Source organism: Macaca thibetana, chromosome 15 (genome assembly GCF_024542745.1).
Source record: "Macaca thibetana thibetana isolate TM-01 chromosome 15, ASM2454274v1, whole genome shotgun sequence".
NCBI classification, from domain to species: Eukaryota; Metazoa; Chordata; class Mammalia; order Primates; family Cercopithecidae; genus Macaca; species Macaca thibetana.
Genome location: NC_065592.1, coordinates 101,111,249 through 101,126,719, shown reverse-complemented (window position 1 = coordinate 101,126,719; position 15,471 = coordinate 101,111,249). Strand labels below are relative to the sequence as shown.

Sequence of the window (15,471 nt, the reverse complement as noted above, 5' to 3'; positions counted from 1 at the left end):
TGAAAGAGTGAGTCATCTGTGGGCCCGCCCTCAGCATCAGTCTCCGTAATGAAGCAGGTCTGTGGGCTTCTTCTCCAAATGGTCTTCTTTTCGTTTTCACTCTCAAAATCCCAGTCTGGCCATCACAACATCAGTAACTTCCCAGCTCATCTCCCTGTCTGCACACTGCGGCTATTTCTATCATATCCGGGTCTTCTAAAAAGGCATTGGTTGTTTCCTGCTCCTTGCATATCCTGAAATGCCTCTAAGACCTGAATCAGAAACCTCCATGACTCTGCCTGTCTCCCAGGATTCTGCACACCTGGCCCCAGCCAGCTGGCGCTCCTGCACATCCACCATCCTGCTGTGCTCCTTCCTGGTCTGGTTTGTATTTTTATAGGATCTTCCTCCACTGCCTCTTTCAGCACCTGCTTCTTTGGCGTTGAGCCTTATTTGCTGACCAGGTAACTGACCTCTTGCTACTCTGAAAGGTAGAATCGCACATTCCAGTCCTTCATAGTACACATGTGACTGTGTTATCCTGTCTCCTCCACTACTCTGAAGGCTTCTGGGGAGCACAGCCTGGCTCACCTTCCCCATGGAGGCAGGGCTGTGATAGGTTTGGTGTGTGGCTGGTAAGGGTGGGGTGAGAGCTGCTGGGTGGACCACGGTGCTGTTTTCTGCCCTGGGAAGACAGGAGAGAAATATTTTTGTTGGGGAAAATTAAGGCTGGGTTTGAAAACATCAAGTTTGTGATGATTTTAAGACACTGAAGCGGAGCTAGCAATTGGGTGTGGTATCTATCTGTAAAATTCTGGTACTCGGAGATGAGTGGCCAGTGGGGAAGGTGGGTGAGCTGCCGGCCGCTGAAGCTTTCAGAGCCCAGAGACCCTGAGGCTCCTTCACACAGGAGGGTGGGAGGCAACCGCAGGGTAAAATGGGACTCTGGTTAAGTTTGCCTGGAGTCCATGGGGCATAGGATGACTCCAACAGTTCAAGGGAGGGCTGGCCCTCCTACAAAGGGCTTGGAAAGAGGAGTGATAATCTATTTTGCTGTACTTTGCCCAACCCTCACCCCAAAGTTATACAGCAAAAAGAGCAAGTCCTTAGTGCCCTGTCAGTCCTCCCATGGAGGAGGGGCAGTGGTTCTTCTGGCTTCAGAGTCAATGAGGGGCTTAGGAGATGACCAAGACTTTGACACGTGTCACCAGGGCCTGGGTGGCCCCATGGACTGATGTCTGACTCACACAGAGAAGCATGCAGCAGGAGTGGCTGTGTTTGAGGAGAAACTGCCCTCCTGCTATAGCCCAGCAAAGGTGCTGGTTGCAGGGACGGGTACCCATGTGGCCCAGACGGCTTTCTGCTGATGACAGGAGCAATGTCACCAGCAAGAAGCTGGAGCTCCCCACTGGTGTGGATGCTGGGAGGGAGTGGGTATGTGGGGTGAAGATCAGACACTGTCCATCTCACCCATGGGCACCTCCCTGCTCCTGGGGAGGAGTCTTCAAATAAAAAAAGGAAAGTGTCCCTGAGAGGAGAGGTTGTGTGGAGCCCTGGAGGGGAGGTGCGCACCATGGCTTAGAGCCTGGAGATTTAGTCTCAAAGGAGACAAGTAACTTACACAGGGCATGGGGGCGGGAGGACATCCAGGAGCACCAAGGGGGTCGCCTGTTTCCCTGCAAGGTACTACCAGCCTGGCCAGAGGGCTCAGCACTGGGGCTGTCAGTGTCACCTCTCCATCCCTGACCTCTCTGTATCCACCCCCTGCAGTCATCCCTACCTCACCAAGGGGTCAGGAGCTGCAGCTGGAAGGTTAGGAGGCCTTTTCTTCCGTGGCCACCTGGAGGTTCCCTAGGTAGGCCTTAGGGAGGGAGGAAGAGAGGTTTAAATGAAGGTCAGGGTTTTTACTGTTCTGCTGGGCCTGGACGTGTTTATTACTAAAAATAGATAAATGGGGTTACACTAAGTGATGGAAGACTTTTTCTTGTGTGGAGGCGAGTGGATTAGATTCAAGCCTCCGTCCAGCCCAGCAAGGAGCAGGGCCCACTGAGTGCACTGAATTAGAAAGGACTAAGGGAGTGGGATAGTCTTATTGTACCAGCACACACTCACTCAGGGTCCTGGTCACACAGTGGCCAGAAGAGGAGATGAGCAGGGGGAGGTTTAGAGGCTGGAACTTTAGAGTTTCAGGGTTCTTAGAGGAGGCAAGAAGCTCACACAGGGTATGGAGGTGGGAGGATATTACAGAGCACTGAGAAGGGTGCCTGCTTCCCTGCAAAGGACTGTAAAGCTTCAATCTTTGGCTATGAAAATAGAATTTCAGTCCAGGCTTTAATCTACATTCTGGTTATGATTAAAGTTGAGTATATTTTTGTGTTTTTCGGAGCCATGCATATTGCCTTTCCTGAGAACTCTTGATCCATATCCTTTGCTCTGCCCTCTATTGGGCTTTTGATAGTGTCCTTGCTGACTTTTATTAAGACAATTACTTTGTTGACTGTGAAATGTAACATATTTTCTTGTCCATAATTTTTTTTACACTATTGAGTGTGTCAATATTTTTCTTTTATGGCGTCTGGATTTTGTAACATCTGTCCACTAAAAGATAATTTTAAAATATTCTTCCCAGTTTTCTTTTACTACTATCATCGTTTCATTACAAATGAATTCAATTTGTGACCCAGCTATAATTTATTTGCATATAAGGCAAGAGATAGGAGCCCAACATAATTTTTTTCTGGGTAGCTGTCCACTCACTGAAATGCTGCTTCTTGGGTAACTCTTTCTCTGTGGATGTGCGTTGATCCATGCCAGTCACATAGACCATTCTTTGTGGGGCCTTGGGATGGGTTGTAGTGAGATGGATGAGGAGGGAGAAAGATGCTACTACATGATTTCAAAGAGTCCAGTTCTGAAGGGAAGATGGTGAAATCATGACGACAATGAGGTTTCACATCTGGCGGTTGGGCTGGCTTCCGAGACTTTCAGATGACCACGGAGGTTGCCAAATGTCCCATTTTCATATTAGCCGAGTTCTGAGGTCATTATTTGGCTCACAGAAACAAGGTCATACTGAACAGAATGTTAAGAAGCAATCCCTATGATTAAAAACAGGGCAAAATTGGTACCTGAGACTCAAATGGGGATTAAGTGGAATTACATAAAGCTAAATAATGATTGCTAAACGAACAAATTGAAACAGTACTGCTTACCAAAATGTACTGCACTTAAACAGCGAGAAGGGGAATTGAGAATAGTTACATTTAAAATTAGATTTTGGAGTTAAAGTAACTCATTCCAGGCATCTAAATATTGCAGTTATTAATAGTTATGCTGCATTTCTATTTCAAACAGAAATAGATACCATCAGCGTGGTTGAAATGAGAATTCACACACGCGTGTTATCGTATGAGCATTAGGAAGGAATTTATGCCAGTGATGAAAAGAGAACATTTTTCTAAAAAGCAGTTTCATTTGAAAACTCCTTTGGGGATTCTAAAGGCTCACAAGTGGGATCCTTAGGATTTTCCCTGAGGACACGAGCTCTGAGAAATGTTTGGAACTTCTTCTATCCGCAAATGTGCGCTGAGACCTGTGCACTCCGTTCTGTGTGAAAAGGTATTGGAAAGAAATGTTAACTATTTTCAGAGCTTTGTAATTCCTTCTAACTGGTGATGAATAGTTTCTACCTCCCATCCCCCAAAGTAGCACAGAAGCAGCAGAGTCCTGTTGCAAGCTCCAGGGGCTGACTAAATGAGACATTTGGAACCGTGTGTCTTTTTGGATAACTATCCTTGGAGTCTGATTTTTTTCTTTTAGACTCCATGTCGGTGGATGGTAAAATAAATACGGTGCTTATTAGGAATATTTATGGAGTGATTAAAGGGAGACACTTCCCCATATAATATCTTTCTACCCTGCTGGAACCATCAGAGGTTTAGCTGCCTTGCTCAACTAAGTATGTCTCTTTAATGTAAGAAATACAATGCAGAGATTCACTGAACTGGTTTTCTAAAAATTCAACAGATAAAATATACATAATAGGTTTATATAGGTCTTAAAAAGACAATTTGACCTTTAATAAGAAGTTAGCTTTTAGAAAGTACTTTAGATGATACGTGATTGGTCACTTTGATAGAACCACAGTTAGAATATTATTATAAAATGAATAGAAGTAAGCATAAACATCAAAAACATTTGTTTCTTGCTTCACTTTTTCCACGTCATGATGATTCATTGCCTACGGTTTTCCTGGCATCTGAGTTTTAGGAAAAATGTTTCCTTCCCTGCTCTCTACAATGAATTGAATGGCAAATGGGAAGCTTGTCCTAACAGTCAGTCACCTAACTGATATGGACATATTTCTTTTAAAAGCACTGTGTCGTTATGGTGATTATTTTTCGTCCACATGGTAGAAATTAATTTGAAGAAGTATTGAACCTAGAAAGTTTATAGAATGTTTCTGAGGACCTGTTATCTTCTGTCATTCACCGTGTCTCCAAGTCCCTGTGATTTTTTCTGTGTACTAGTATTTTCCCTTCCATGTGTGAGTGGGAAGGGTCACCAGCTCTTTTCTGGACCCCTGACTTGGAGCCACCTTTGCCCACCTCCCAGGCATTTCTCACTTAGGCTGGGTCATGAGATTGCGCTGTGTTTCCTCTCCAGCATCCCCTTCCTGCCACCCTAGCCCTCAGCTGCAACAATCCTGTCTTGCTTCCTCTCCCTCTGGGACCCTCCTGCCCCCATGCAGAACCGTGTGTTGGACTCATGCCCCCTGGCCACTCAGTACCAGGGCACTCTGCCTCCTCCACCAGGACCATGCCTGCACGTCCCAGCAGCCTCACCAGTGCTGTTCCATGGAACTGCCCTGCACATCACCTCACTGCTGGCTCCTTTATACACCCTGCAGTTCCTCTTCTCCTTCCAACCCCTCTTGATTTTGTGAGATTCACTAACCACAGAAACTGTGAATAAAACTCAGATGACCACGTTTCTTTTGATTACATTCTAACTCACTTAAGAAGGATCTTGATCAACCGAGGTGGTTGATTAGGTTTGGGCCTGATGTCCTGACCAAAGTCATGGAGACCGACAGCATCACGGTGTCGGGAAGAGTGTGTTTTAGGGTGCTGACTTACAAAAATAGAATCTTAGCAAAATGTAAAAAAAAAAAAAAAAAAGTGTAGCATTGACACAGATGACACTGTTAGCATCCAGCCACTACAACAAAAAGAACTAGAATATTGCCAGGAGAGGTTTTATGATGACCTGTTTGCATTTTGTTTAGTTTTGTGTTTTAGAAGAAGAGTTGGATGACTTCCAAATTGGCAGGTCTCTTTTCTATACTGAAATAAACGGGCAGTTATTTTCTTTGGATGTGCAAGTGTAGCATCTCTGGGTTCCATAATCCTGACTAACACATGATAAAATGGCTTTTTCTTCCTGTCCTAAGGGAAGCCATCAGCCGTGTCTGTGAAGCTGTCCCTGGTGCCAAGGGAGCCTTCAAGAAGAGAAAGGTACTGTCCTCAATGCTCTGTGTCTAACTGTGTCTCCTCCTTTGCTTCCTCTTTTTCGCCACTCGGTATCTTCAGTCACACAGAATTATTCATTGTCCTCTTTCTGTGGCCTGGCGCTTGCTACTTCTAAAAGCAGAAAGGGCTTAGATTGCTTTCTGTCTCATGTGCTTGAGGACGGTTAGCTGTCCCTGTCTCGGAAGTAGACACCCTGGCTACTCACTCACTGTGGCATAAACTCTGAAGACAGTGATAACAACAGACACTTAAAACAGGGTCAGGCTTTCCTTTAAGCACTTTGAATACATCAATTCACTTAATTACAACAACTGAGGTAGATATCCCCAGTGGTGTGCTGGTAAGTGTTTAACAACCAGCTCTCCAGGTTGGGCAGGGGAATGAAAAGTAGAGTTTGTAGCATTTTCTGATTTCTGTGATGCCAGTACTTCTACTGTGGCTGATTTCAATTTCTCCAAATGATATCCCTCAAAGACAGAGTTGGGAAGAGATATGTGGTAGCTCATGGTTACATAATGTTTCCACCATACAAGTACCATGGGCATCAATAACTTGGAAAGCAGTTAGTAGTTAATGCAGCAAAAGAATTAGGAAGTGATGTGTGTTGAGCATTTATTGGTTTTTTTTTTGTTTTTTTGTTTGTTTTTGAGACAGAGTCTCGCTCTATCCCCCAGGCTGGAGTGCAGTGGCATGATCTTGGCTCACTGAAATCTCTGCCTCCTGGGTCAAGCGATTCTCCTGGCTCAGCCTCCCAAATAGCTGGGATTACAGGTGCACGCCACCATGCCCAGCTAATTTTTGTGTTTTTAGTAGAGATGGGGTTTCACCATATTGGCCAGGATGGTCTCAATCTCTTGACCTTGTGATCCACCTGCCTCGGCCTCCCAAAGTGTTGGGATTACAGGCGTGAGCCACCATGCCCGGCCCTGTCATCTGTTTTTTTTTAAAGGTAATTTATTTAACTGTAAGTTTACATACATTCATTTTTAATACAACTGTGATTAATCGTCAGATTATAAAATTCTGAAAAATTTAATAATTGGCTCCCATCAGCTGAGCCAAGCCAGCACTAGAATACCACTGGATATCCCCATATTACAGACAACCACAACTGTGGCACGGAGGGGAAAGGCCGCAGTGTGGGTAGATGTTGTCTGAGAGCAAGCTCAGAGGTCTGGGCTCCACAGGCTGCGTGTTCAAACACTGCACTAGGACTTTTCATCCTGAAGATATTTGAGCCAGAAGGAAAAAAAAAAGCCTGGATTAGGAGAAACCATGAAAACCTCTTCAGTTAAGTGTCTAGTGAAGACCCAGCAAAATCCACAATCAAGGCTTTTCTATGCCTAACCTGAATTGTGGCGAAAATGTCCTTCGAAGAACCTCTGAATCTGCCCCGAGGCTGCCCGTTCCTGATCCAGATCATCTGGACAGCTGCGTGTGTGGCTCTGCTGATCCCAGGCTCAAGCTTGTTTCTGTCTTCAGGTCTTGGGGACTTTCATGCATCCACAGGGCAGCTGGGTTTCCGGCAGAGAACTCTGAATGAAGATTCAGATGTGCCAGCCTGTGTTCTGGCCAGTCCATGGGGAACCAAGCAAGGCTCCAGAGTCTCCACTACAGGAACTAGGACAGCGACTGAGAACGGAGAAGTGGAATCTCATCTTCCAGGTCCCAGCTCATCCTGGGGCACCCTCATGGTTCTCTTGGTGGAAACAATGCCCATTTCTTGGCTCTACCCAGAATCTCATGGGTGGGGCCTCAGCATCTCTGTTTTTAAATAGCTCCTTCAGGAGATTAAAAAGGGTGTGCACCTGGTTAGGAACTAATTAGCATATCAAAAGAGAAAGTGTTCTAATCCAAAAAGAAAGGATGGGTTGGTACCAAAGGGCCTTGCCCACCCAGGTACCCAGGTACCTGGCCCCAAAATACAGCTGTCAGTCCCCTGTAAGGACATTTCTGACAAGGTAATGGATGCACCAGTTACAGCCAGGCCATGTCTGTCTATCCTTGTGCTGGTTCTAGGCCCATGGGTTTCTAACAGGGCAGTTCATGAGAACCTTGACCAGAGAGAGTACGCCAAAAAATTTGTGGTCCATTCCCTTCGGCCACAAACATCCTTGCAGCTCTCTGGGATTCTTGTAATCCCCTAAAGCTGGCCTGCTTTAGTCTTCCTCTAAGTTAGTTTGACTCTTCCTCTGAAGTAGGTGTGATGATACCAGGTTGCTGAGCCTGCAAAATGCAATGGGCTTTCCCCAGGTTTATACACAAGGGCTTCCCCATGAGACACTTCCCAACAGGGCCAGGGAAAAGGCCTGGAAGACTGATGCCTCTGCCTGCCTGCAGGAGTTCTCACCTCAGCATTTGCATATTACATGGTTTATAATTTGCATGTTGCATGTTCTAAAATCTGCATATTAACTTTGGACCCCCGACTCCCAGCTTATTCATTTCACATTTTGTCTTCCTATGCCTAAGGAGGAAGGAACAATCAGTGAGAGTTTGGGGGTATGGCAAGCATCTACTTCCCCACCCTTTGAGATGGAAATGAAACAGCTAAAATAATGCTCTTCAATTTCACAGCCTCCGAGCAAAATGCTGTCCAGCATCTTGGGAAAGAGCAACCTCCAGTTTGCGGGAATGAGCATCTCTCTGACCATCTCCACGGCCAGTCTGAACCTGCGAACTCCGGACTCCAAACAGGTACATGGGTGCTCAGATCCCCTGTTCCTGCCCACAGCCCCAGCTGATGAGTGTTTGCAGGCGTCTTCCTTGCAGCTTTACTGAGCCCACATAGCATATGTTTGTGTCAAAGTTTTACTAGAGTATGAACTTTGGCCACTTTGAAGGATCACCAAGAGAATGATAAATGAAATCGGCTCTCTTTAATTCTGCTTTTTATTTCTTTGGAGGATAATGCATGAAATAATTTGTTTACATGCAATGTAAAAAACAAACAAACAAAAAAACAGATGTGTGTGCAAAGTCTCTTCTTAATGTCCTTATCCTTATTTTTTCTTTTACACCATATTTAATTGGTTTTACAGGCTATATTTTATTTTATTACCTTTGAAGTGGATGGCATGTAATGGTCTAATTGGTGATTTTTTTTTTTTTTTCCTTTAGTGGCTCATTGTTTTGGAGCATCCTGTAGTACATACTGTTGTAGGGGTAATGAGAAGTGGTGTTGTCTATGGAATAGCCAGTGTGGAATGAATTTGGAGCTGACTGAGACACCACAGCCACAGTGTTAATTAAGGCTAATTTTATTGAGGATGGTTGCATTCCTGCACAGTGTCTATCTTTTAGATTTCTCTGATCTAGTCATCATTAATTTGTTTAGCTGGAAAAATGGGTGTTTGAGTAGCTATTTTAGCTACCAACAAGGCACTTCTGAAGGTCAAATGAGGCACAGGTGAAATGTTTGACCAGTATCCAGAGGGTGTGGAGTGTGGACTCCCCTTCCTTGCTCTGCTCTGGCTCAGCTTTTGGGGCTGGCAGTAGGAGCTGGAGCTCGGATGGGACCTCTCTATATAATACTATACCTGATTCCGACATTGTCACCAGGGATGCCGCAGTGACCTTTATGTTACTATACGTATTTCTATTGATTGACTTCCATATTCCCCAGGTTAGTGAGCAGCATCTCCAGCTTCGTTTATTCCTCCACCTGCTACCCAAGATGTTGAAATAAATCCTAGATCTAGCACAGAAATGGGAAGCAAAACCCAGGCTTTGTGTTGACATAACTAGATACCACTTCTCACTGCCTCCTGTTGTCCTCACAGGACTGATAGATAATTCCTTGTGTCTTTTTATCTTAACTTGTCTAAGGGACTAGTTCACTAGCACTGGAGATTGTGGATTCTGAATATTCATCAGGCTCAGCCTTTCTCTGGCACGGCCCAAGGCTGAGCTGTTCATGAAGGCTTGTGGGCTGGGCTCACCTCTGCACTCTCCTTCATGCCCAGAGCTTTTCCTTTCCTATGTCTCCTGGACCTTTTGTTTGGTCCTCAGACTCCTTAAATCTGTGGGAACTTCTCCCTGAACTCCCCTCCCACCTCAGTAAAACAGAAAACAAACTACAAGCAGTGGAATGAGACTGGGCTGGCCCTCTCTGTCCTGGAACATGGCAGCTGAAGCGGGTATCCAGTTCATGTTTTCCTGCCCTTGGTTTGGGCGGATGGGGCAAAGTGGCAGGTTCTGGACACCCAGGGGACTGGTAGTTTGGTTGATGAGTGTGTGAAGCTTGGGTGGGGGGCAAGCACACTGGGTTCTCACTCTCCCTTCCAGCTGACTTCTGAGCCCAGCTGTAGCAAACTGAGAACAGCCTGGCTAGACACTCCTTTCTCCATCCGATGAGACAGCAGCAAGACAACAGCCGCTCCCCTCTACAGAGTTCCAGGTGGAAATGAGACGCAACACCCTCAGGGTGAAACATGTGATTTAGGTCAATTAGCTCTAATTTTCTTACCCTGGTTTTCAATTTCTGTCTTACTCAAAGACATAACATACAACCACAGAATAAGGCTCATGCATCATGTCGATCAAACATGACTTTCATTTTTTTTCCCAAATCATAGCTTCCAATTTAATTTCCAAACTTCAGTTTTAGACCTGCCTTATAAGCAAAAATTAAATAAGCAAAAATGTAAAACTTTGGGAGCCATAGTTTATCATTTTCTGGTGATTGCTATTTTGTCATTGTTTTCTTAGGAGCCCTCTACCTTTGCGCCAGAGGGAAGATTCCAGAGAGCTGCAAAGGCCACTATTTTTAGTTTAACTCAGCTGGGGCTTGGGTGCAGCCTATGTAGCCAGCTTCATTTTCTATTCACTTATGTACTCAGGGGTTTCTAGATCCTGAGGTGTTGTAAGTGCCAATAACCAAAGTAGGCATTTAAAACTGTCTTATTTTCTATTATAATTCAATTATATTTTATTTCAAGTTTCACAGGAGCATGTTTAGACAAATCCCTGGGAAGTGTGATTATAGCCATGTAAATTCTGACTGCCTGCCCGAGGACTCAAGGGGACTCTGCAGAACTGAGCTTGGTTATGTTGGGATAGAGATGAGCTCTGTTCCCATCCCCAGAAATTTACTTCAATGTCATTACATTGTCTTTTAAAAGATAAAATTAGCGTGGAAGACTTATGTCGCTTTTTAAATTTAGGGCAGCTTCTAATTTACTCAGTGTCTACTAAATTCCACTGTACGCTGCAGTTTATAAAGCTAATGGAAATTTCCCATTTTAAAATTAACACAGATTGTCTGCTCTGGATTTCACATTGATAAATTACAAGAGTGCTTTGGACAGTGCCGAGGTGAAATCTCGGACGCTGGCTTTCTAATTTATATGCACATGATACAAATGGGATAAAATGGAAGACGGGCCACATTTCCCCCCATTCTAGCTGTGGGTTCTGTATCGGAGACCCCAGTGTGTTTTTGGAAACATAATCTGTAAGTTGAGATATTTTGGTGTGTGGGTGAGACAGGTTCCTTCTGGAAGAGGCATGGTTGTTAAGACCCTAGCCTCGGGGTGGGCCTCCCTGTCATAAGCGACTCAAGGTCAGACATAACCAGACCCACACACATTTGTGTCTTTCCACAAGGTCAGACTTTCACTGAAGCTATTTTAGTAATAGAAACCATGAGCTACATGGAGTTCATTCCGTATCAGAGCTGTGGGCACATAGGCTGAAGCCACTCCCCAGGTCAGTCAACATTGCAAACCATACTTAAGAGTATACTTAATCAGTATATAAATGTTACAGATTGACATTCCACAGCAAACCAAGTAACATTTAACATCAAGAGAAAAAGAGATAGGAGTAGGGGTTAATAAACCATTCTGGGGCAAGTGACGTGGGCAAAGAGAGTGTCCTGGCTTGATCCAGATGGATCAACATGTCTTGCAAGGAAGAGTCTTTGATGTGGGCAGAGCCTTCATTGGCAGATGCTGGCTGCTCATCACCAGTGACAGCAAGACGGAGTGTTAAGAAGGCTGTTTCAAGCTGGTGAAGTCCTGCTTTTTCTGACCAGAGTCCTCTGGTAAGGACTGATAGTAAAAGAATATACCTTTTTATGTCCTCATCTTGTTGGGTGCTATCTTTATTCATTAGGCAAACATCTGGTACCTGTTGGCATGTTGCTTCTTGAAATGTAAGATGGAGTCTTTTTCTAAGATGGAGTCACTTATGTTAAGGGTGCTCCATACACGCCCTGTGTTAGATCACAGCTCTGCTAATCACCAGCTGTCTTAATTTGAGCAAGCCACTTGACCCCTCTGGGTTCTGGCTCCTCACCTGTAAAGTGGGATGGTGATAGTTCCCACACCACAGGCTGCAGCGAGGCTTCACGGACGCTATTCTGGCAAAGCAGCTGGACAGCAGTCATCAGATTGTGAAAGGTGATCTATTACTATTACTTTTATAATCATTATTTTTATATAGGTACCAATTTTCAGGAAAACATGTCAATTTGTAATGCCTGCCAACAGACAGTTGCTTTTCCGAAATGTGGAAAGCGCAATAACAGCACATCTCGTTTCTTGTTTTGGGCCTGGCAGATCATAGCGAATCACCACATGCGGTCCATCTCCTTCGCCTCTGGGGGAGACCCGGTAAGTGCCCTTGGGGTTGGTCTCTTGCTCTTGTTGGGAATTTCTGAGAAGGGACCCCTGCTTCAAAAATACGCCTTGCAAGACACCGTAAAAAAAGTGAATTGTGATGCCAACAGATTTCCCCCTCCTGATTTCCCTAAAAGGTCTTCTTGGCCATCATTTTCTTTTTAGGGAAAACCTGTGACAAGAACCCCACCATTAGTTTTCATTTCGTTAGCCCAAAAGCTGTCAAAAATCCTGGAAGCACTGGCATTCTTACGAGGTGATGAAATAGTTCCCCCGGCCCCAGAGTTGCCGTGGGCTTCTCACGCTGTCACTCTGCTCTTGCCCTACTTTTTGTTTTTTTAATCTGACCTCCATATTAATATTTTAAGTCTGCCTGAAGAATGTAAATTTACTTAGTCTGCTCTGTTCATAAGCATTTAAAATCAGCGTTTTTCTCTCCTAGTGTAATACTGCAGCCTTTAATAGTTTGCTTTGCCAACAAGGAAGGAGTTGCAGAGACAGAGAGAGTAAGAGGGAGACTTGAGAACAGAATGAGAATGTTCTATTTTTGCTTCACATCTTTAATGAAGAAGGCGGAATAACAAGGGAATTTGCTTCCCACATTTGGGCAGGAATGCTACAAAGGATGTCAGCATTCAGCTTCAGAGTGGCCATGTCATCTAAACTGTACCGTCATGAAGGTGAACTCAGAAAACCACCTCCCGCTCCCAGGACAGAGTGGAATCCACACACACACTTCCTTTCTCTCTAATCCTTATCATTTCTTACATTTTATTGTAAGATGAAAGTCCTCATTGAGATGCATATTCAGAAAGTGGAAGTCTTCCCCAGTTGAACTCATCCAATAGGGTCTCACTCTGTCACCCAGGCTGGAATGCAGTGGCGCCATCACAGCTTACTGCAGTCTTGATATCCCGGGTCCAAGTGATCCTCCCACTTCAGCCTCATAGGTAGCTGAGACTACAGGCACGCACCACCATGCCTGGCTAGCTTTTTTGTATTCTTAGTAGAGACAAGATTTCACCATGTTGCCCAGGCTGGTCTCAAACCCTGGGCTTAAGTAATCCACCTGTCTTGGCCTCCCAAAGTGCTGGGATTACAGGCATGAGCCACTGCACCTGGCCTAAGGTGCATTTCTTCAGATGCTGTCTATATGTATATGTCCACCTATTTCCTACCTAATTTGCAGTGGTTTTCTAATTCCTTGCCCCTTGTGATGTTTGGAACCATAGTTTCTTAAATTTGGAGGATAACCCAGTTTTGACATATAAAAGGCAGATGTCTTGTACATCTGCATTAATAGCTTCCTTCAAGAACTCGTCTTAAACCTGTCTTAATGTTGATATTATAAGTGAAAACACACATATCTAGATCGTTGGGAGCCAATTACATTGGCTTGTGTCAAAACTATTTTATTTTCAGGATGCACATAGGACTATACTTTTTTTTTTTTCCAGATTTCCTTATCATCTCTTATTTTTTTAAAAAAATTAGAAACATTTAGTAATCCTTAAAGTAATCCACAACCTGTTATATTTTCTGTGATTTCTTTTTTCTGGTTTATAAAATGTCATAACACAGAACAGGAAGCCTAGTTACTTTCCATTGTAACCAATCCAAATGCATTTTATATTGTGCATGAGATTACATTCCAAACTGATTTGTAACCATGAATTTAGCACGTTATAATTGTTAGACATTTTTAATAAAGCTGACAATTCTATGTTCTAGTCCTTGTTCTCCTGCTAAGTGTACATGTCACTTATGACTTAGTGCCTCAGTTTACCCATTAGGAAAATGGTATTTTGAACTAGCAAGCAAGATAGACTAGAAAACTTCATTAATTCCCCTCTAAAAAGGGTATGCTGTAATTATAATCTACTGTAATTAGCAGTGTTAAAAGACCACCCCAAGAATGGCAGAACAATGGCCAGGCTCAGGGGTTCTTGGGGAGTGGGAACAGGGATAGAATAAATGCAGAACAGCACTTTGCAGCTCTGTCTTTGGAACTTGGTGTGCTTCCTGATGACAAGAACATTGTTTTGAATGGTAATATATTTGCCTGCTCTGCCAGAAAAGGATCAATACTGGCATCAGAAAAGCTTGGCCATTGACCATCTGAGAGACAGGGACATATTATGTCTCTCTATTCTCCCTCTTTACCCAACTTTGAGCCAGAGTAACAATGCAAAAGAAATTCCTTGTATTCATTACTAATGCTGACTCTAATTTTGTTACCTGAATATGTGCAAAAATAAATTAAAAATAAACTTCTTATGTTTATACTTTTTAGTTAACTCTAACCCCTACTTAAATTTGAAAGTCAAATACAAGTAAATATTGTAGGACCAATGACATTCAATGTAATACTGCTTTGCTATGATGGACAAAGTTCACTGAAACTAAATCTCCATTCTCAATGTGATGCTGGCCTGGCCACCATGGGGCAGAATTTTTTCAGTTCAATGTCTCTCCATTACCATAGGCACCTGGATGACTCAATTCTTCCACTAATTTCTTCTATTCAAGGAAAAACTTCAGTTGTACATCATGTACAAATGTAATGTCAATTTGCTTTATGTGGGCAGAGGAATCTACCCTGTGTCCTTTTCTTTCTAATTCTTTGAAAACCTAGCACTCATAATGTTGGAAACCCAGATGCAAATCCTGGCATTGAGATCGTATGCAGACCTTGATAACACAGTGGTCATCTAAATGATCCCAGATACTCTTGTATTAATTTTTAAGATAATCATGGAAATGAAAATAAAAATTTTTTTTAAATGCTGGTGACATCTCAAACACTGGAGAAGGCACCTGTCCAACCCTAGGGTTCTGTGGATTTCAGCTTGAAAAACCCTGGTGCTCTCTTAGATGCTCTCTAAGGATCCTTCTGACATTCACGTCTCGTGAGTTCAGGAAGTGTCTGTGATTACAAGCTGTCATCCTTGTTTTTGCCAATAACTTCAGATTCTGACCACATCCCCCTTGATGGAAATGACCAGAAGCCAGTTTGACCAGGTGGACAATCTTTCACTTCCCTTCCCTAGTCAGCCTGTGAATACACCAGGGAACAGTGTCCTGAGCAGAAAAGAAAACAACTTAGCTGAGCCACACCCTGCGGAATGACGGGGGAAACAGCACCATTATCTCAAGAGCTGCTGGAAGAATTCTACACTGGTGTGGTCTTGTTGGGCTGTGTAAGATCCAGCGGGATGGGGTGTGGAGAAGTGCCCAGCACCACCCACCTGATCCTACAGCAGATGTCCCACAACAGTGACATGGCCGCCCCATACTCACTCTCTCCCTCATCCCTCTCTCCTTGGAGAGCTTTTGTA

The 15,471-nt window shown here is 44.0% G+C and overlaps 2 protein-coding genes across 2 annotated transcripts in view; one reads left to right on the top strand and one right to left on the bottom strand.

Annotated features, from left to right (window-relative positions):
* The window catches only part of CKS2 (CDC28 protein kinase regulatory subunit 2), a 974,690-nt gene that overhangs the window by 235,436 nt on the left and 723,783 nt on the right, over positions 1 to 15,471 (bottom strand). The gene's annotated exons all lie outside the window — the stretch shown is intronic.
* Positions 1 to 15,471, top strand: part of SHC3 (SHC adaptor protein 3) — a 172,436-nt gene that overhangs the window by 94,782 nt on the left and 62,183 nt on the right. The window contains exons 3-5 of the mRNA XM_050761272.1: positions 5,432 to 5,495; positions 8,088 to 8,207; positions 12,074 to 12,127. Coding sequence (XP_050617229.1) covers positions 5,432 to 5,495; positions 8,088 to 8,207; positions 12,074 to 12,127 — 238 coding nt within the window. The remainder of the gene's footprint in view (positions 1 to 5,431; positions 5,496 to 8,087; positions 8,208 to 12,073; positions 12,128 to 15,471) is intronic.